General features: G+C 41.3%; 1 protein-coding gene across 1 annotated transcript in view; it reads left to right on the plus strand.

Moving 5' to 3' along the window:
- wnk3 (WNK lysine deficient protein kinase 3) overlaps nucleotides 1-22,938 on the plus strand; it is a 91,772-nt gene that overhangs the window by 65,808 nt on the left and 3,026 nt on the right. The window contains exons 8-24 of the mRNA XM_077218334.1: nucleotides 3,190-3,502; nucleotides 7,102-7,184; nucleotides 7,354-7,575; nucleotides 9,018-12,305; nucleotides 12,754-12,794; nucleotides 12,887-13,016; nucleotides 13,109-13,225; nucleotides 13,371-13,472; nucleotides 13,855-13,903; nucleotides 14,103-14,255; nucleotides 14,475-16,087; nucleotides 16,703-16,943; nucleotides 17,305-17,391; nucleotides 19,568-19,647; nucleotides 20,849-21,177; nucleotides 21,267-21,502; nucleotides 22,587-22,768. Of these exons, the coding sequence (XP_077074449.1) occupies nucleotides 3,190-3,502; nucleotides 7,102-7,184; nucleotides 7,354-7,575; nucleotides 9,018-12,305; nucleotides 12,754-12,794; nucleotides 12,887-13,016; nucleotides 13,109-13,225; nucleotides 13,371-13,472; nucleotides 13,855-13,903; nucleotides 14,103-14,255; nucleotides 14,475-16,087; nucleotides 16,703-16,943; nucleotides 17,305-17,391; nucleotides 19,568-19,647; nucleotides 20,849-21,177; nucleotides 21,267-21,502; nucleotides 22,587-22,768 (7,266 nt within the window). The remainder of the gene's footprint in view (nucleotides 1-3,189; nucleotides 3,503-7,101; nucleotides 7,185-7,353; nucleotides 7,576-9,017; nucleotides 12,306-12,753; nucleotides 12,795-12,886; nucleotides 13,017-13,108; nucleotides 13,226-13,370; nucleotides 13,473-13,854; nucleotides 13,904-14,102; nucleotides 14,256-14,474; nucleotides 16,088-16,702; nucleotides 16,944-17,304; nucleotides 17,392-19,567; nucleotides 19,648-20,848; nucleotides 21,178-21,266; nucleotides 21,503-22,586; nucleotides 22,769-22,938) is intronic.

Here is a 22,938-nt window from a genome sequence, read left to right on the forward strand (position 1 = left end):
ACGTCTCGATTGCTTTGAATGGGGAACGTTTTATGATATGCGAGCGGCGCCAGGGGCAAAAAGTTTGTTAGTAAGCGTGAGCGCTCATGAGCGGGCACGTAACTTACATTCATATGTGACGTCCCGATTGCTTTGAATCGGGAACGTTTTGTGATCACTTTGTGATGCGCAAATGGCACCTGCGGCGAGGTGTTTGTTAGTAAGCGTGAGTGCTCGTGAGTGGGCACGTTTCCTACATCTAACACTCGAGCGGCATTCGCCAGCTTTAGGAGAGTGGGCTCTGTGAAAAAGCGAGAGACACGGGTATAGTGCTTGTGTGTAGGGGTGAACACTGAGATGTGGGCACCTTTTCTACACTTTTGCCACCATCGGCCTGAGCCGGATAACCAGACATTATACCCTTCTTTGTGATGCGCGAGCAGCGCCGGGAGTTTATTAGTAAGCGTGAGCGCTCGTAAGCGGGCAGCTTACATTCATAGCCATGGGGAGAATAGCTTCCGGGATCCGATCGCCACGCTTTGTGGGCTCGGAAAACTGAACCGGAGGTATGGGCGCGGCGCGCGCCCTCGGTGCATGAATACTGCGGCTCGCTGACAGCGAAGGCTGGCTGTTTCACATGTGATGTCCCGGTTGCCTTGAACGGGGAACGTTTTGAGAACTTTGTGATGCGCGAGCAGCGCCGGGCATTGACTAGTAAGCGTGAGCGCTCGTAAGCGGGCACGTAACTTACATTCGTAACCTGACAGATATGAGGCTGTTTTGGCCGTGTGACAGAGCGGGCAGAGAGTAGGCGTGGGCACAGAGTTGTGGGCACATTTCCTACATCTAGCACTCGAGCGGCATTTGCCAGCTTTATGAGTGGGCTCTGTGAGTGTGAGAGACACGGGGGTATCGTGCTTGCGTGTAGGGGTGAACACTGAGATGTGGGCACGTTTCCTACACGTAGAGCACCACGGCATGAGCCGGATAGCCAGACGTTATACTCTTGAGATTTTGCAGGTTGCATTACCGGCTCGTTGGCTGCCGAAAACATCACTGCAGTAGCTTTTCTAATGGGACTGACAGGGCGAGATGTTTCAATGTTGGTCCGGCCGCGGCGGGACTTAACCATCTTTGAGAGATTTGTCTGGGTTGCCGTAGCAACGTCGGTTGTGTGCAGGCGAGCGGGTTGCATCACCGGCTCGTTGGCTGCCGAATAGACCGCTGCAGTAGCTTTTGTATCCTTCCCAGATCGCAGAGGAGGCAGAGTGCTGAGAACTCGACCACTCCTCGCTGTCCAATGCCAGGATGGAACAGCTGTCACCTGGGTCCATTCCTTCAGCTTCGTCCCCTGAGGTGGCGGCAGTGAGGGCCAAAGCCGGCAGCTGCGCGTCCGGGAGGTCCGGAGAAGGAGAGAGAGAAGCTGGCGGGATGTAATCCGGCTAGCTCTTCAGTGTGACCTCAGGCTCCGCTCGCTTCTGTGAAGGGTGCTTCTTCTTGTGCGGTCCAGAGGGCGGAGTGACAGCGTTCGTGGTGAAAGCTTCAAGTCGAGCCCGCAGGGTCGACAGCGGAGGCGCTTCACAGTGCAGCCAGCCTCCCGAATCCAGGGCGAGGGCTGCGTGGTCTGGGCCCAGGCAGGGCCCAAATTATTTGTCCTAATTTCTGGTGTATTGAGTAGGCTACTTACAACTACCTGGGGTTCTGTTGGGACAGGAGGCTCCAAAAGACAGATATTACCATCTGAATCTGTTGGGACCAACGAAAAACCCAACCCAAAGTAAAATAAATGGAAATATCAAAAATATCCTACATAAAAAATAACATATATGTAGACCTTTTACATTTTATGAAGGCCCTTGGATCTTTGGGAGTGAGTGGCTCTGATGAAGTCCCTCCAGGAATTCCCCTCAGCCAAAAATGCTGCTGCACTGCTAGACAGACACTGGATGCTATTTAGGTATTTAATATGTAAAATGTTTGTAAAGTCAGGTAGCCTACACCCATGATATGCTCAAGCCTTACCTGATTGAATTATGTTTTTATATTTCATTTTCAGCTGCTGCCACATTCTTTTAATGACCTAGCCTACATGAAAATTAAAATGAGGTTTAATAACATACTGTTCTTCCAGTTTCACCTCTGATATTATAACAGTTGGGTAAGTTAGTCTAAAATAGTTATTAATTACTAACTACAAATTACATCTTCAACAGTGTAATTAGATTAAAGTAATAATTGCTATCTCTAGAAAGTATTGGTCTACTTATTACCAATTACTTATAAATCCCATATCAACCTCAACCACTTGAACAATACAAGGAGAGACAAGAAACTGCACTTTTAATGCTTTCAAATTAACAATAAACAATTGCATGATATTATTCTTGAATTCACCAAAGTGTGTAGAGGGAGAAGGTCACATTAAAAATATACCTTTTAAAAATGTATGTTAAATCAACTATTGTTTCTATACAGAATTGTTCTATGGTCTATGTAGTAGCCTATTTAATGTAATTACATCAGATTTTATTTTAAATTACAGAGAAATTAAGAGTAATCCCTTTAATTAAATTACAATATTTAGATTACTTGGTAATTAATTACACCCAACACAGTAATTCTTCTTTTTGTTTGGCGCTGTTGCCATGGTTACTCAGGGTAAGTCAAGTCAGAGTTCAAGTTTTAACTCAGAGTTGGTTGAACCTCCTTGTTGAAACAGGCCCCTGGTCCCTTTAAACAAAAATATACATCTTTTTATGCACTTTATTTTTAAAAAGCCTATATATTTGGCAGATGTAAAGCATACATGTGTATGTTTTTTGTGTTAGTCCATTTTTTATTATTACTTTAACAGCTCAGGGATGTTCAAATAGCAACCTGTTTGTGCACTTTCTGAAGATTTTTTGCACTGTGAATTTGCACTGTCAGTTCTGTTTTTGAATAAAGGGTTGGAAATTAATGTTTTTTAAAAAAAATTATCAGATTCATCGATTAATCGAAAAAATAATCGACAGATTAATCATTTATTTAAAAAATCGTTAGTTGGAGCCCTATTTTTCTTAAATTTTCTGTTTCTAAGGTGTTTTTTCATCAAGTTTAGAATGACATGAAAACTATGTAAACAATGAAATTTTTTAGTTTTGGTGAACTATCTGTAAGACAACTTGTCTCTTTTTTTATTCATTCTCCATTTATATTGCTTTTTTATAGGTGAAGTCTGGCTTTTTCCATGAAAGTGATGCTAAGGTGGTGGGGAAGTCCATTAGAGACAGAGTGACTCTAATTAAGAATTCCCGTGAACGGCGACAACAGCAGCTCCTTCAGCAGCAACAACAACAAAGTCTTGGTGATCGCCGTGACTCCACAGTCCTTACCTCCTCCTTTTCCTATGTTCATCCTTCCTGCACCACCTCCTCACAGGGCACAGGAGCTGCTGCAGCTGCTGGGGGTCAGGCAGAGGCAGAGGAGCTGCCAGAAGTAGACCAACATGTCCAACAGCAAGGGACTGCATTGGGCTTCACAGGTGCACAATTAATTTAGAATCACAATCTTATTAACCCTCTGAAACCGACGGCATCGTCGACGACGCCACACGACTCCTCCGATAAATATTGATATTATTTGATGAAAAATTGATCGATTTCCTTACCGTTTTTTGCAGCAGAAAGCTAACACGCTAGCCGTCACGGGGGTGTATTTGGTGTCTTTCTAGCCTTTTCAGAAGGTTTTCTATCCAGCCTGGAACTTGTGCGTCCTTTCAGAGTGTTTCAGTAATAAATCCATATGTGTATATCCCAGTTTTGATCTCTGAAGTCCATAATTTATAAATTTTCCGTCATATTTGCTGCTAGCTTGATGCAAGCTGCCATTTTGGACATCTCGCGATGCTTTGTGTGAGGTTGTTGACCAATGACAGGCTGATCCGTCGTCCACGTTGGTGTGCGTCATTACGCATGAACCAAGGGTGATATTTTGGAAAGAGAGAGACGCACGGCACAGTGGTTTCGAGGAGAGAGAGAGAGAGACGCACAGAGAGACGCGAGTTTTGAATAATACACAGAGAAACACGGAGAATAATGGATCCTCAGAGATTGAGAAACATGGATGTAAATCAAGCACTGGCCTTTTTTGATGCCATGGAGGATGATGGATTTTCTGGAGAAGAGAGCTTTTTGACTGATGAGGAACTTGATTACCAGAATCGTCTAGACCCTGCTGAAGAGTAAGTTACATTTATTTATTTACTGTAAAAGTATAAAAATAAACAAAAACTAATATGATAAAATATACATTTTCTAAATATGGAAAAATAAGTTATGTAAAAGTAGTATTTCGTTTTTCTGTGTGTGTTACAGAGTAGTAAGAGTTGTAGATTACACTCTTTGTCTCTCAACCATTGTATGTCTGAGTTTATTTACTGTAAAAAGTATAAAAAAAGAAGAAAAAACTAATATGATAAAATATAAATTTTCTAAATATGTAAAAATAAGTTCTGTAAAAGTAGTATTTCATTTGTTTATGTTTGTTACAGAGTTGTGGATTACACTTTGTCTCTCAGCCATTGTTTGTCTGAGTTTACCTAGAGATACAAACAAAGGATGTTGTAGTGGGGGGTTGGTCACACCTTTTACCTGTGGAGAGAATAGTGGGGGGTTGGTCACACCTTTTGGCTGGAAAGCGAATGGTCATATTATAGCTGTGGTGGGTTGGGGGTACAGTAGCAATCTCAGCCATTGTAATCTTATGTGAAAAATCAAATACAAAAACAGTAATTGATCTAATTTGTATGATCTAATATTTTGCTTTATTTATTTGTTTTACAGTTGTGATAATGATGAAGACACCAGCCCACCCACCCAAGCCAGACAGGAAAGCTCCCATTCTTCCACTGAGGAGGGCCCTTCCACTTCTGCTGCAGCATCCCAGCAGCTGCCAGGAATAGGTCATGGACGGCTGCAGTCACGGTCACGAGGGAGAGCGCGGTCAAGGTCAAGATCCAGATCCAGATCCAGATCTGGCAGCTTGAGGGGTCGACAGAGTCCTAAATCATCAAGGTCGAGATCTAGATCACCACAGCCAGCAGCCCCAACTCCATCATGGAACAGTGAGAGTCAGCCAGACATCCCTCCAGTGCCCAAAAGGTTCGTCCCAACAAGAAAGCCAGGACATCAGCTCAGCCCCACATCCATTTACACACCATTGGACCTTTTCAAACTCTTTGTCAGTGACAGTGCAGCAACCACTCTGTGTAATAACACAAACACAAACGCTGCAAAAAACATTGCCAGTGGCAAAAAATATTCCTGGAAAAACTTCACCGTTGAAGAATTTTTCAAATATATAGGGCTGACTTTCTTTTTTGCACTGGTGAGACTGACAAATATCCGGGACTACTGGAGGACAAACACCATTTTCAGCCTACAGTTTCCCCACTCAGTGATGACACGTGACAGGTATCAGGTAATTTCCTGGAACATCCACATGAGCGACCCTGATGAAGATGTCCACAACGACCGGAAGAGAGGGACACCAGCTTATGACCGGCTGTTTCGTCTAAAGCCCCTTTTAGATGACATCATACATGCATGCAGAGCATTTTATCACCCACGGCAGAACCTTTCAGTGGACGAGAGGATGGTGGCAACAAAGGCTCACACTGGCATGACCCAATATATGAAGGCGAAACCAACTAAGTGGGGCTTCAAACTTTTTGTGCTGGCAGACAGCAGCATTGGGTACACTTTAGACTTCGCTGTATACACGGGGAAGTCTGTGTTTGCTTCTGGTGTAGGACTGGCATACGACTCGGTTATGTCCCTCATGAAGAAATCATCCCTAGGGAGTGGCTACAATTTGTATGTAGACAACTTCTACACAAGTCCAAAGCTATTCATGGATCTGTACAGCATGAACTTTGGAGCATGTGGCACCTACAGGGACAACAGACGAGGATGCCCCCGCACAACAACAAATGCCATGAACAAAAAGGATCCTAGGGGTACCATCAGGTGGATCCGTGACGGCCCTCTGGTTTTTGTAAAGTGGATGGACACTCGGGAAGTCTCTGTCTGCTCCACAATTCACCCGGCCTTCTCTGGCAACACAGTTCAGAGAAAGGTAAGAACTCCAGATGGAGGCTGGAACACCAAATCCATTCCATGCCCAACCCCGGTCACTGAATACAACAAGAATATGGGAGGTGTTGATCTTTCTGATCAACTCATCCAATACTACTCAGTTCACCATAAAACAATGAGATGGTACAGGACACTGTTTTTCCATTTTTTGGACATTGCTGCGACCAACAGTTTTTTACTTCACAAGGAAGTTTGTGCAGAGAAGCAGCAACAGCCCATGACCCACAGGGCTTTTCTGGAGGAGCTGTCAGCCCAACTCTGTGGTGTTACAGTTGCTGTTCCTCCCACCCAGCAACAAAGTAACCATGTACCCGTCCAAACATCGGAACAAACTGAAGCAAGCAAGAAGGCCACATATGGTAGAAGGCAATGTGTGAACTGCAAACAGACAAGGCAGGTGAAACAGGCCACCCCCTGGAAATGCAAAGCCTGTGATGTGGCCCTCTGTGTGATTCCTGATAGGAACTGTTTTGAGGCTTGGCATCAGTGATTTTCATGAGGCCCAAAACGCCTGGACTTCCTTTGGAAAAATGTAAATATTTTTTGTTCTGTTCAAGTTATAATGTTCATTCCTGTGCTCCAGGACTCCAAAGACTTGAACAAACTGTTTTCCAGAGGAAAATTGCTTAGCTTTTATTTATTTGTGTGTGATTTCAATAAATATTTGAGTGATTCAATTTCCGATTTATTTTTTCATTTGTCTTTGTGGTCCCATAACTTATTTTACATTCAGGTGACATCAATGAAACACAAATAAGCTGAAAGTTCAATTTGTCCTGAAAAAAAAGATGTGTGTCAATTGTCTGTGCACAAAAGTGTTGATGTTTTACAAGCTTTTTTAGTGAATAACACCAGACGAAAAATTTATTGTAAAAATACCCTTAGGTCTCAGAGGGTTAACAGGATATAACAGGCACTTGTAACTATTATTTGTCCCAAATGGGTGTATAAATGTTGATTTGGCAGTCTATTTTTCCATATTCAGAGGGTGAGAGTCTTCCTGCTGTCAGTGGACAAATCCAAGCCTTTTCCTTACCAGAGTCAGGGAACCCATGTACAGGCAAATCTGTAAGTACCGCTACTTCAGAAACAATTTTCTTATCTAGTGCCATACATCCCCTGCTGCTAAATCACCACCATTCTTGCTCATTTGAAACCTTTGTTATACAGTAAAAAAAAAAGTAATTGTTGTGTGAATGTACTCTTTGGTCAGATAAGAATTGTTTCCTTTATTTAGGGAGTGAAAGGAGCAGGGGTTATATCTCACCCCCAGCTGCTCCCTATTGGTCAGAACAGAGGGGTTTCAAATGTGCCTGTTGGCCAGAATGGTGGGATATCTGGCATTTCCATCGGCCAAAGTGGTGGTGGGGCTCCTAACATTCCTGTGGCACAGACTTTCATTCAACCAGTCGCTATGGCATCACAGGTCCCATTAAGTGTACCTCAACAATATTCTCAGGTGATTGTCTCCCTTGTGTCAGTTCACGTTTGCACTGGACACAATAATTCTCATCTAAAGCAAATCAATCCAGGGACACTTGGTTCATTCAGTTTCAAATGTTATGTTATTTTAGAGGAATATGTTGAGGGACTGCTAGGGTATTTAACTCCTCAAGCTATGTCACTTTGACAAAATATAGACATGGCACAGAAAAACATGTTTTGATAAGTGACAATATATAAACATGGCACTGTGTTGCTGAAATACTGAATTTAATTTCCTAAGATATCTATCTGTGAAGTCTGTGACTTTGATTTAGGTCATGTGCTGAGTTACATGATGTTCACTGACCTACATTTTTAATGTTTGGTCCAGAGAACATAGTTGTTGAAATTCACTGTATGCTGAACCAAATGAGCTGATAATTTGAAAGAAATAATGGTTGTATTGGCTGTATATAGTCCTTGAATAGTAAATATGAATTGTTTCTAGAATATAATTCATAGTTCAATTTATTTTCGTATAAAATTGTATGATGCTAGACAGTAAGACATTGGTCAGGTCAAGAATACAGATAAGTGCACTTCAAAGTAAACCGACTGCAAAAATAGCCCACAGCTGTTCACATCAAGTATAATTTGTTTTCATCAAACTCTGTGAAAAGTTGGCATACCTGAACGAAAGCGCTGCAGTCATTCAAAAGCCCTTGCTGCGTAGACCTTATTCACAGCAGCACCATCTTTGATTTTTAACGGAAATGATAGTGAGGCTGTGAGGGATAGACATACTGTACATCTCTTCAGTGGGTTGTACTGTAATTTAATGATTTTGGATTTTTCTGCTGACAAAACACTGCGAAAATATCTTTCCAAGAAATTTCAGTTGACAAAAAAAAAAGAAACTCCAGACAACATGATCTTTGGAAATTAGTAGTGATCTAGGTGCTTTATTCAGCTTTTTACAGCGGATGCCTTTAAAAACAAGGTAAGTATCCCTCACAACCTCTCTTTCATACCTGTCATGGCGCTGCTCTGAATAAGGTCTATTGCAGGGGCAGTTTTTGCCAGTAGGAATGCATTGATGTGATTTAAAAAAATAAAAATAATTCTCAAAATTGCATCTAGTACAGTTTTAATGGTAGATTGGTCTGACCTGAACACCATGATAATTTCTTTCATTCTTGGAATACAGCTGCCTGTGATCTGAAGTGTTGTCTAATCAAAAAACAACAGCATTGATCGTAGTATGAACAGTCTAAAAATAACCTAATAACTGCACGTGCAGAATGTTGTTTCATGTCTTTTGCTTTCCAAAATGTCTTGTTTCCTTTGGTTGATTAATGAAGTGCACTAATGCTTTGCTCTCTCTTTTTCTTCCTCCCACCACTACTTGCTACCCAACTCCATGATCTGGCCTATCCATCCTTCCCAAATAATTTTCAAATGTGTTTTTCCCACCAGCCCCTTCCACCATACTCAACAGATGTTACATCCTCGCAAATGTTACACTCCCGACCCACTGATGCTTCCACACAGGCTCACAGTTCTCTTGTACAGTCGCAGTCATACATCCCCCCAATATCACCCCAGGCACCCATGACTGTCCTCACTTCCTCCATCCCAGCTGGAGAACCCATAGCATCAGCAGGCAACAACATGCCACCCATGCAGACCCAAACTAGTATTGCTCCCGTTCAACCTACTGATGTTTTGCCCAAGAAAACTATTGTTCAGATGCAACAGCAGGAGATATCAGATTTGTCCGGAACGTTGCAACTGAAAATTCAGCAAGCAACACCACAAAAGCAGGCAAATATAATGCTGCAGCAGCACCAGACTGTGGTCTTGCCACAGCCGACGGACCAGGTTCAACAAATGGCCGTTTTGTTACAACAGCCACAGAACATAGAACAACCCCAGGTGGTCCTACAGGAACAGCCACCGCATTCCACTGCATCTCAGCAGCCATATATCCCATTGCCACAGCAGAACCAGCCAACATTGTGCAATCCACAGCAGAGTGAGCTACAACAGCAACAAGTTGTGATACAGCAGTATCAGCTGTCAGTACAACAATCCTCAGTAGAACAATATCAACACCAGACTCAGCAACAACAGGCACAGCAAGTTTATGTGCAACAAATAGCTGAATCACAAGAGCAGGGCATGATAAAAACCATGGTACAACAGCCACCGGTACTTCAAACAATCCAGCAGCCATTGCAATTGACGGAGCAACAACAACAGCAACTTCTGATTAGGCAACAAATTGAGCAGAAACAGAAGGCTGCTTTGCAAAATCAAATGGAGCAACAACATCAACAACAAGTTTATATTCAGCCACAACAACAACAAGTGGAGCAACAACAAATTATTCTGCAGCAACAACAAAACTTGGCAGTACAGCTACAGATCGAGCAACAGCAGCAAGCATTACAGCAACAAAAGCAAATAGAACAGCAGCAAAAAGCCATTTTACAGCAACAGGTGGAACAACAAAGACAACAGCAACAGGCTTTGTTTCAGCAACAGCAACTGGAGCAACAACAAGCACTATTGCAGCAGCAGCAACGTGAACAACAACAGGCTCTTCTGCAGCAACAACAGTTGGAACAGCAAGCTTTGCTACAACAACAGCAGCAACTACAGTTAAAGCAGAAACAAGCGCTTTTACATCAGCAACAGTTGGAGCAGCAACAGCAGGCTTTGTTTAAACAGCAGCAACAACAGCAGCAGCAGCAAGCACTCATTCAGCAGCAGCAAAAGTTAGAGCAAAATGTACTGCTGCAGATGCAACAGCAGACACACATTGAACAGCAACAAACTTTACTACGCCAACAGCAGCCTCAGCAGATAGAGCAACATGTTTTACAGCAACAGCCACAACTACAGAAGCCGACAGATCAGCAATTGCAGCAGCAGATATTTAAACAACAGACTGAGCAGCAACAACAGACTTTGCTACAACAGAGAGAGTCACAGATGCAGCAACATCTTCTGATGCAACAACACCAGATTGAATTACAGCGACAACAAGCTCTACAAGCTGAGAATCAACTGCAACAAGTTTTGATGCAGCAACAGCATATAGAGCAACATGCAGCTCTGGTAGATCAGGCAAACCTAGGGAAATCACAGCCTCCTGAGATGGTCCAGCAGATTAGTCAAATGCAGCACTCTCAACAAATAATGTCCCCACAACCTCAACCTCATCCTTCTCAACAACAAACTGAGCAGCAACCGGTCTTGATTCAGCAGCAACAAGCCATCCTTCCCCAGGCATCGCATAGACCTTCTCTGGTAGATTTACAAGTTCCAACCCTGGTTCAAGCAGCTCCAAAAATGGTAAGTGCTCAAATACCTATTCAAGTTCCAGCCCCAGTACTCATCCAGCAACAGGTACCACCTCAGATGTCGACTCAACCTTCAGCGCAAGTACAAATCCAGAGTCAAGGGGACCCTGGAATTTATGGTCAGATTCCTCTGGAGACTCAAAGTCATCCTGCACCACAGTCAATTGGAGGCCATGTTCAAGCAGGCCAGCTGCAAGTTCCACAACCAACCCAACAAATCACATCACCAACAAAAGTTCCTACACCACAACCCATTCATTCATTTGTACCAACTTCAACACAAATAGTCTCACAAGGGAAAACCCTTCCATCCCAAACTCAATTGGTACCACCTCAAGCTGCAACTTCTCTGCAGTGTCAAGTCGTGGTTGGGTCACCTGCTCCTCTTGTGCATGCTACAGTGCCACCTGCTTCTACACTTATGCCCACACAATATCCTCAAGCACATGTCGGTCCGCAAACCATTCAGTCTCTTCAACTAGACCTCACACAACCTGTGAAACAACAACAGCCAACTGTTCAGCAATATCAGCAAGCAGTACTTTCTCCGGTGTCACATGTGCCTACCATCAACCAAATGGCCACTTCATCAATGCAGTGCTATTTACAACAGACAGACCAATCACAAATGCAGGCTCCTCCAGTCATCCAAACTCAGCAACATCCAGTCAGTGTGGCCTCGATGCAGACGGTCTTGAAGCCCATGCCTCCAGTGCAACCTCAGGCTACCCAACAGCATGAGCAGCAACTGCCTCAAGCCCACCATGTGCAGCAACAACAGCCGCTCCATCATCAACATCAGACCCAACCTTTGCAGCAGCTTCTGCCCCCTAATGCTGTTCTACCACAAGATCTCCACCAACAACCTTGTCAGCCTCAATCAGGGCTCCAACATATGCTCTCGGTAAACACTGCTCCCAGTCAGGTACCTCAGACCCAAGCTAGAACGGTACCTCTGTACAGTCAGGTGGTTTCGTTTCTACCACCCTTGCCCCAGAACCAGCAGAAACAAACTCTTCCTGCTCAAACACACACACAGACTACCATGCAGTCACAAACACATTTAAACGCACCAGCGCAGACCCACATAGAGGCTACTGGGAGTTTCGAGCAGCTTCATTACTCCCAAGCTGCCTTTATACCATCACAAATCCCCCCAAGTCCATCTCGTTCTTCCCTACAGCCCTCTGCCACTCTCCCAGCCCTACAACCAGCTGTCCCAGTTTCAGAAATTCCTGTCCCAGCAGAGGCACAGCTAAACCAGGCAAGGCCTACTGACATGATCCATGATTCCCCTCCTACCATCAATGCTTCACAGTCCCATGACTCTAATGGCTCTGTGTTGCCCACCACCTCGCTGGCAGAAAGTGATGCTGCATTGCTGGGCATTGCTCAGGTACAAAAGTACTTTATATTAGTTTCAAATATATAACATATTAGCAGTGAGTGAGTTTATAGCACTATATAAAAGCGACCCATATACGTTATGTGAAGGTTCTGCAGAAGATTAATGAAGGTAGAAGACAAACAAACATCTCTTCTAAATCTGTTAACTTGAGACGCAAGACCCACTACTTCTTAACACATCTTAACACCTGCAAAACCAAAGTTTAACTTACAAAAATCAAACCAAATTTTTATCTCTTGAATTCAGGACAGTCATTTTGTTTTTGGTTTACACAAAGTATTACTTTGCTTTCATTTTACTTATGGATTTTTTTTATTATTTGTTTTATTATTTGCATAACTCATTACATAACTGATGTTTTGTTTTTCTTTTTGTTTTCTGTTGGTATGGTGTGGTTCCTGTGTGTTTGTTTGTGTTTTTTCTCTTGTCGAAACAGGAGAGCCCACATCAGTCTGCCAACAGGGGCTCCTCATCAGGGTAAGTAGTTTTGTGTACTTTTTTGAAATATTTGGTATTTGGTAACTGTGCATAAACAGATTTTTAAATATTTTTTATATATATAAATCCAGCTCTGTTCCTGCCAATAGAGATGATGCTCAATCGCTGTGGGTCAGTGGAAAACTAGATAAGGTAAAATCTCAGAGGAGATCATCCTGTCAAAAGACTGAAAAAACTCATTTTCAACTCAGCATGTTGCAGGTATGTAAATCACAATATTTATAATAATTTCTGAGCTTTACTTTTAATTTAATTAATTGAATCATATAATATGAACACTGTTTATGTTGTAGGTCTCAGGAACAGGGGACAACATGGTAGAGTGTCAATTGGAGACTCACAGCAACAAGATGGTCACATTCAAGTTTGACATTGAGGGAGATGCACCTGAAGACATTGCAGATTACATGGTGAAATATGTTCAGCAGCTATGTGAATCATTTGCTTCTAAGAAGCAACATATTAAGATAATTTGTGATCGCTGATCCTGACCTGTTGCTTTTGCATTGAAGTATGTCTTCACTGGTAAATATCCTCTCAATGTGTTTTGTTTAGGTGGAGGAGGATTTTGTCCTTGAGCCTGAGAAAGAGAAATTTGTTGGGGAGCTGAGAGCTATAGTGAAGAAAGCTCAAGGAATACTTAGCACTCAGTCACAGGTCTTACCCTAACTTAATTTTTTGTTTCTGAAATGCCATTGAATGTATGCCATTACTCCTGTCTTCAGTGTCACATTGATCTTGAGAAATCTTTCTAATATGCTAATTTGATAATCTATGTTGAAAATAGTTGTGCTGCTTAATATTTTTGTGGAAACTGTGATACTTTTTTTTAGGATTTACTTTGATGAATGGAAAGATCAAAAGAACAGCATTTATTTGTTAACAAAAAATTATATTAAATGTAAAAGTCTTTACTGTCACTTGATCAGAAAACTGTAATGTGTCCTTGCTAAAAATGTCTTACTTTTTTTTTTTTTTACTGACCCCAAATATTTGAGTTAGTTATTTGTAATTTTATGAGTTTTTTTTCCTGTCTCAGACTGGATCCTTGGAGCAACTCCATGTGAGCACCCCATCCAATGCAACAAGTGTGTATAACCTTCTGACCTTGTCATAAATTAAACTGAAGAATAAAGTTTGGATTAAAGTTGTATTGTCTTTGTAACTTTGGTGTCTTTTTATCTTGATTAAAATAAAAAATAAATATTAACTAAGAATGTTTTTATTTTACACTGTTGTTACATTAATTAGCAAAATAAATTTTCTGTTATTCTCCTATTTGCGAAGTGGATTCAGCCCCTCAGTCTTCCCCCGTGGGTCGCTGGCGATTCTTCATTAACCAAACCATTCGCCATCGTGACTCACACTCCAACCAGGGAGCTTCCACTTCCCCACCAATGGGAGAGAGCCTAGTTCCCAAGTCCATAGAAATGGAGAAAGGTAGAGAATTCACTGTGATGAACAGTACTTTTTGTCTGGTGTGAAATTTGAAATTGAAATTACTTCCATAATCCAAACTAAAATGGATTGAGTGAAAGTTTACAACATTTCTGTTGTTAATTTCAGCTAAGATAGCGATATAGTGATGATAATTAATAAGATGGATATTAATTAGCATGACATCTGAAGAATTTTCTACTCTGTCTAATGTATTATCAGATCATGAGAGCCCTCATCGCTCAGAGTCTTTTGCTGGGATAGCATCTTCCCCGAGTTCTTCAATATCTGCATCCTCTCCTCTGGTCTCTACTGTATCAGCCCCTGCATCCATGTCAGCCTCGGCCATTGCTGCCCAAAAAGATATAACACCCTCTGCCTTGCCAACAGTAGAGCAAGTCTCCTCTGCTACCTTGACTGCAGGCTCAATCCCTGTCATGTCTTCTAGCACCTCTGCCCCTCCTTTTCCTGCAGTCGCAGCCCTCACAGGCTCCAATGTGGAACAAGGAGATGCTGCAGTTAAAGGTGAGGGTGAACAGCCCGTCTCTAACTTGTCTGCTTATGGGACCCTTTCAGCATCTCTGGTGACCCACGCTGATCCATCACAGAAATTGCTAGCTCAAACCCAAATGGCACCCTCACAGACACCAGATATACTTCAAAAGACCCAGACACTACAGTTAGCCACCAACGAACAGGCTCAGCAACCACAGATTACACCTAATCCAGTGCTCCAGGTCGCTCCACAGCCACCTATTCTCCAGCCTAGCGAGTCAAAAGCACTATCACAGCCAATACCAGTGGAGACGGTCCCTTTACAGGGAGGCCTTCCAGCTGCCCAAGTTCAGCAGGTCCCTCACCAACAAGTACCAGTTGATTCTCAACAGCTAGCAATGCAACAGACCGCATTCTTGCAGCAACATGGCCTCCAGCAAACAGCCAATACTGAACAGATCCAACACCACATGGTAGAACAGTATGTTTCTCAAGAAACCACACCGGCCCCAACAATGCTGTCCATGCACCCTCAGCATTGCTTCCAGACCCAGGATCCCCTTCAGCTTCGAGCTCAGTTTCAGCCTGTAATCCCGCAGCAGCTCTCAACAGAGCAAAAGCAGATGTTACTTCAGCAGGTACCGCATAATATGATGCCTATGGCACAAACTGTAGTGCCTCCGGCTGTGCAGAAGCAGGCATCTGTCCAGCAGTCGGAGTCTGAGCTGTCCACTGGTGAGGACACTGTCAGCCACTCCGCCCCACCCCATCCCTCTTCAGACACCTCTCTCCCACCCCTCCAACTCTCTGAAACTACTCTTCCCACCCTCTCCCATACATTCACACCCTCTCCTGCCCAGCCCTCCTCGGTTGCTGAGTCAGACAGCGAAGGCCCGCCCAAAATTGAGTTTGTGGACAATCGAATCAAGACTTTGGATGAGAAACTGAGGACTCTGCTGTATCAGGAGCACAGTGGCAGCGGGGTAGCTCTGGGAAGTGGCTCCACGGGCGGCCCTGCTTCTGCCCCCTCTGGATCTGCTGCTGCCTCCACAGCAGTTGAAGAGTCTTCAGAGCCCCCCTATACGTTCTCCCCACCTCCTGTCACCTCCTCAGACACCTCCCCTCACTCCACCTCTTCTACCACCTCCTCCACCACCCCTCGTTCTTCCTCCACCTCTCCAGATGGAGAGCGGGAAAGAGCAAGTGAGGAGGAAACAATCCCTTCTGCCGTACAACAACAGCCTGCATCATCCTTCTCTTCTGCATCCCCTCCATGCTCCCTCATTTCCCCTCCACAGGAGCCTGGATCCCCGAAAGTCCCCAGTGAAACATCAGTAAGCGTAAGTGGGGTGTTTATAACAGATCAGTGGCAGGAAGCTAATTATTTTTTTCCCCAATCCATTTTATTCAAAAGCCCATTAAAATGCAGTTTATATATACAAACAAACAAATGCATGTCTTCAATAGTGAGGATGTTTTTTAATTTCTGTATTAAAATTCATTTTGTTTTTCGGCGGGATATACAGGTCCTTCTCAAAAAATTAGCATATTGTGATAAAGTTCATTATTTTCCATAATGTAATGATAAAAATTAAACTTTCATATATTTTAGATTCATTGCACACCAACTGAAATATTTCAGGTCTTTTATTGTTTTAATACTGATGATTTTGGCATGCAGCTCATGAAAACCCAAAATTCCTATCTCAAAAAATTAGCATATCATGAAAAGGGTCTCTAAACGAGCTTTAACCTAATCATCTGAATCAACTAATTAAATTAAGCCTTTTTAAAGAGAACTTTATTAATAGTTTGTCACAATCTTTTATCATTTAAAAAAAACTTTATTTTTATTAGAAAAACTTTAGTCAAAATGTGTTTTTTTCATAAATACAGAGATTTTATTCTCACATCTTACGTTTGTTCAATTCCTGTTGCTCACATGTTGTGTCCAGGCTCCCCCTTCCCTCCCTGGAGATGTTCTTTTGCCTTCCTCTTCTCAGTCGCCCATCCCACTTTGGCCTGGACAGCAGCAGCATCAGCACAATGAAGGAGGTGGATATTTTGGCCTAAACCTGACATGTCCTAGTATCAGAAATCCTGTTAGCAAGAAATCCTGGACTCGCAAATTCAAAAGCTGGGCATGCAAACTGCGCCACTCCGCCAGCTTGTTCAAGAAGCCCAGAGTCCAGCAAGGTAGTGTCCATAGGAAGCACGCAAGAAAGAGCGAGTGAGGGATGTGGGTGGGCACTGACCTAAAACAAATGTTTAGATTAAAATGAATGTAGCCAATAATATAGCTGAGTCTTACCTTGCTAGATAGGGATTTCTTAATTTCTAAAAATACTGTTAGAATTAATAATTAGTTATTAATCCTAATAGTCTTTACATGGTGATGTGGTTGTTGCTTTGCTTAGTCTGTACTGAAATCATTACATCATCTAGCAATACATAATTATTTTTTTTGCTTAAGTTTTTGTTTAAAAGGAATTGCTCTGCTGTACATTAACATTTATGTTGTAGCCTCCTTTTTGTTTTGTCTGCATGGGTTACCCAGGGGTAAGAACAGAGTGTAGAAAGGAAAGAGAATCTAAGAGGGATGGCCCTTGTGTGTCGCATCTGGATCTGAGTCTCCATCCCCAGTGTATGCAGTGCAGTATTGCGGCACCCGTGCCCCTCACCTTCCTGAACCCTGCTTCACTCACCCAGAGCACCTGCAGTTGCAAAATAGCACACTTGTTTACAAGTTACATGGGCCAGACTCTGAAGTTGGCACCTGTTCATTTTTATTTTTTTAGGAATTGAAGAGCCGTGATACTAGATACTACATATTGTTTATCATGCCCACTCTAATTAGATTTCTGTCCATTCTAATGCAAAAATAACAGCTGCAAACTTTTTTTTAATACTGAGAAATTAATCTGGCCCTCATTACATTTATGAATCTACATTTTATGCACCATTGACACTCTATATTTATGAATTAACTAACTGAAGCTTTAGCAAGTCATTCTAATTTCTAGAAAAAGCGAACAGCTATTTTTCTGGTGCTTGCAATCCATTTTTCATATAAGTGTAGATTTTATTTCTCCCTGAACTTTAGATCATATTCTGTTCTTTCCTATCTGGGCAGACTATTAGAAGGTTTTATTTTTCATATTTATTTGCATGTCCATGGGTTTGTTCGGAATGGAATAGTAGCATACTGCTGTCCTTACAGTTTTTGTTTAAAAACTGGCATGCGAAAAGTTACACAGTATGCACTGATAAACATTTCAACACTTCATTACTATAAGTTTGGGGTCAGTTAGAGTTAGAAGAAATAAGTAAAAGAAATAATTAGAAATTAGTACTTTTATTCAGCAAGGATACGTTAAATTGACCCAAAGTGTCAGTAAAGACTTGCATTGTTAGCAAATATTTGGAATTGGATTTTAAAATACATTTACATTTATTCATTTAGCTGACGCTTTTATCCAAAGCGACTTACAATTGCTATATTTCAGAGGTCGCACGCCTCTGGAGCAACTAGGGGTTAAGTGTCTTGCTCAGGGACACATTGGTGTCTCACAGTGGATTCGAACCCGGGTCTCTCACACCAGAGGCATGTGTCAAATATATTTAAATAGTTGTTATTTTAAATTGTAATAATGTTTCACAATATTGCTGTTTTTACTGTATTTTTGGTTAAATAAATGCAGTCTTGGTGAGCATACCCCAAACTTTTAAACAGTGGTGTACATTCAGTGGCTTGTTAGGAATAAATTATCTAATTTTCTAGTACAAATGGCAGTTTAATCACGTAATGAGTCAAAAAGGATTAGTGTTAGAATTTGCAGATTTTATTGCTTAAATTATTATTTCATTGAATAAAAACTGAACATTTGCATTCTATGCACAGTATAAATACTTAGTTTGTAAGTGTAATGGGATACAGTTTTCCTTGTATTGAAAATTTGTATACTGTGCACAATATACTTGCTTAGTATAAGTAATATGGTAGTATGCCATTCCTAACATAGCCTACATGTAATATATCATTAGTCTAAAGCAACAGAGCAATAATTTTTAGCAATCAAGCCTGACAGACTAAATATTCAACATGCATATGTGTGTGTGCATATGGCTATGTATCATGAAAAGCACCTTAGGACCATCAACTAGAAATAGTCACTGGAATGATACAGTGCTTCTGTTTACACACCATGAAAACACAGTAGATGTAGATTATTCACACATGCTGACTGGTATCACTGCCGCTCTTTGGGGAGTGATATTAGAGTCTGACAGATGAATGCAATCGTGTGAGTGTGGATGGATGGGGGCATACTTCTGTTTATTACTCTCTTATGTTTTAGAAGTTATGGTGCAGAGATTGTTCTTCCATGAACTGGCTTTACTGTTTGTTAAATCTGCTCCCTGCCACCCCTCCTCAAACCCATTCCCCATCACACTCTGCGTCCACTCAGCATGACATTTGAGATGGTAATCATATCCGTATTCATGTCTACCGACTGCCAGTGATGGTGTTATTTGACATGCTGACTCTATAATCTCACCATGTGAACATGCATGGATGCTTGTTAGTCAAAGATCTGTTGTGTGGTGTAGTTATTAATGCCATCTTCCTGTGTCTGTGGTGTCTTATGTTTGTGTGTTTAATTGTGTGTGTGTGTGTGTGTGTGTGTGTGTGTGTGTGTGTGTGTGTGTGTGTGTGTGTGTGTGTGTGTGTTTTTTCATTGTCTGTATATTCCCATTTCATTTGACTATTGTCATTGTGTTCCCTCGTCTTTGCGTCTCTCTTTATTCTTTCTAAAAAGATGGCAACTTCAGCCAAGGGCTGGAGGAGAGGGAGCCGTCTGCAAATAACCAACCCTGCTCGCACAGAGGGCGTTTCCAGGTACTGCCATTGTTCTGCCATTCTCATTTTGCAATAGCTCAATCTTTTCAGTTTCTTGTCAGACAGGAATAGGTGTAAACATTGAGACAAAACCACAAACACCATAGAGACAGTTAAAATAGAAATGCTGCTTGGGAATTTTCTATTTAAGAGTTTGGAAAATGGAATTATACATTATTTTGGTTGAGATCTAGAATAAAGATAATGTCAAATTTCTCCAACTGACAGTTGCAGATTCTAATAATTGACAGATCTAATTTGACAAAAGATGCACATTAAGTGTGAAATTGATGTATATTATGCTGCCACAGAGAATAATGGAAAATAGTGCAGTCTTTTCATAAACCAGCTATTAAAAAAAATCTGAAAAGTTTTAACACACTGCTTCATCAACAGTGCACAAATAACTAAATTGTATCATCAACATTTATTATTACAACATATTTACACTACCCTTCAAAAGTTTGTCTGGTATGGTTTTTGTTATATTTTTGAAAGAAGTGACTTATGTTCATGTTACAATTTAAAATATCCATTTTTGTATTATTTTAAAATGTAATTTATTCCTGTGAAGGCAAAGCTAAATTTTCAGTATCATTACTTCAGTCTTCTTCAGTGTCTTTTGATCCTTCAGAAATCATTCTAATATTTAGATTTGCAGCTCAAGAAACATTTCTTATTATTATCAATGTTAAAAGCAGTAGCGCTGATTCATATTTTTGTGGAAAGTGGTACCATTCTTAGGATTGTTGTTTTTGTTGTTGAATTGCAATGTTTTGTATTGTAAAATGTATTTACTCTCACTTTTTATCAAATTAATGCATCCATACTGAATAAAAGTATATATATATATATTTTTTTTTAAATATTGCTGACCCCAAACATTTGAATGGTAGTGTATATAAAATCAATAATAATTTGCTTCCGCATGATTGTTTGAATAACGCTTTCCATTTACAACTTTATGGTGGTGTTCATGTTCTTACCTTATAAACACAATCATTCCTACATGACTAATAAGAAGCATGAGATCACTGAGTGACTTTCCCTGATTTATGACAAGTTGTCCATCCAATCCAATTTTTTAGCTGTTGGTCAGTTTACGCATATTGTCTCATTTTGTCTTTATTGAGATCACAGTTACCACAAATAATTTAAACTTTGTGAAGTAACTGCTACTTCCTATCTTCTGTTCTTGTAGGTGATTCCAGTGTCCCAGTCCGCAGAGCCCCTTTCACCACAGGAAGCTGCACCAAGCCAAGGATTCATGCAAAGAAAAGTTGGCCGTTTTTCAGTTACACCAGCCGAACAAAGTGAGGAAAATTTGACGGACAGCTCTCCTGTGTCACCTGACCTGGAGCGAGAGCGGAGGAAAATGAAAGGGAAGGATGGTGAGAAAGAGGAGAGGAAAAATACAGTTCCCACCCACCCACCCAGGAGTCACGCACGCTCGCCCCTGGGCAGCAGTGACGATGAGAGCGAGGTGGAGGATGAAGATTTGAGGAAAGAGCTCCATAAGCTGAGAGAGAAGTGAGAGCAGTTGAATTCTGCACTGCTGTTCTTCTTATACTGATACTTCTAATTCTACTATTACTTCCTCCTCTCTTTTATCTTCGTAGACACATCAAAGAGGTGGTGTCCCTGCAGGCACAGCAGAACCGAGAGCTGCAGGATTTGTACAGGCAGCTTCGCTCTCTGAAAGACCACAGACATCCTCTGTCCATGACCCTGCCCCGGACCTCTCCTTTGCCCGCTGCACCCCTCACCATCTCCCCCCGCAGACCCCGACCCGCCAAAGCCAAGTTCCGCCCCCGACCCCACTCTCACATGGATAACAACGGAGTCACACACCAAGGTACTGTCATAATGAAGAGTTAGAATTAGGTTCTTTTTTATTTCTTTTCTATAATCCACTTTTACGGTTTTCCTGTTGCTTTTAAAACAAACACTCAGGGAGTCTTTAGCAGTCTAGTAGTTATTCTGTTAGGGAAAAAAGCAGGCTTCACTCATACTGCAAGCCTGAGAAAACCCCATCACTGACTGTTAATAGAGGTACTAAAGCTATAGAACATGCTCAAAATAATCATCATTACTGTTAAAAAAAACATTTTTTTGAAGGAAATTAATACTTTAATCAGCAAGGATGCATTAAATTGACAAAAAGTGATGGCAAAGATTTGTGTAATGTTATAGAAGTTTTCTATTACAAATAAATGTTGTTCTTTTCAACTTTCTATTCAACGAAACCTGAAAAAAAAAATCCAGTTTCCACAAACAGATTAGGCAAAACTTTTTTCAACATTGATAATAAATGATGTTTTATTAACAAAGTTTGGGAGGACCACGTTCAGATAATTAACCTAAATAACTAAGTGCACTCATTTAATCAACCATTTACTAAAATTAGAGGTGTGTATATATATATATATACATACAGCAGACTTACCTCCGCTCGTCGACAGTTTAACAGCATCCCTCCACCAACCCTTCTCCTCACTTCTTGTCCTAACTACTCTTACAACAACTGGGGGAGCCAACTCGGAGCCCTCCCCCCGGACAGCACGCCAAATACGCATAACCTTTACTCCACTTAATTACATGTAAGTGTAAACTTGTGAATAAGAAATGTTTCTTGAGCATGAAATCACCATATTAGAATGATTTCTAAAGGATCAGGTGACACTGATGACTGGGGTAATGATGCTTAAAATTCAGCTTTGCCATCACAGGAATAACAATTTTAATTGTATTAAAATAGAGAAGTTATTTTAAATTGCAATAATATTTCACAATATTCAGTATGATATTTACTTAGATCAAATAAATGCCGCCTTGTTGAGCATAAGAGACTTTAAAAAACTCTACCTATCCTAAAGTTTTGAATGGTATGTTGACTGTATTTAATGGCAACTTTAACAATTCCATCATTTTGTTTTCAGATCAGAGTCCTTCAGGCCATGTTTCTGCCAATAGAAAGAGCACATTCACAGATGAACTGCATAAGCTAGTTGATGAGTGGTCAACAGAAGCTGTGTGCCCTGTTCAGCCTAAGCCTTCACTGAATCAAATCAAACAGATCCAACAAGTGCAGGAATTGGGTAGATGGGGTCAGACTATTGAGGTAAAGCATTCATGCAACAAATACAGTTTCTCCATTTGCACTATCCTGTATGGATTAAAATATTTTGTTGTGATATACAGTGGGTTTCAAAAGTCTAAAGGTACAATCACATTAGTTTAATTTTGCAAAAGTTTCTTGTCTATTGTCAATAGTGTAGCAATATATGAAGC

The sequence above is a fragment of the Siphateles boraxobius genome, unplaced genomic scaffold, assembly GCF_051911475.1.
Source record: "Siphateles boraxobius isolate OS27281-9 unplaced genomic scaffold, OSU_SipBor_1 77, whole genome shotgun sequence".
In the NCBI taxonomy this organism is placed as follows: domain Eukaryota; kingdom Metazoa; phylum Chordata; class Actinopteri; order Cypriniformes; family Leuciscidae; genus Siphateles; species Siphateles boraxobius.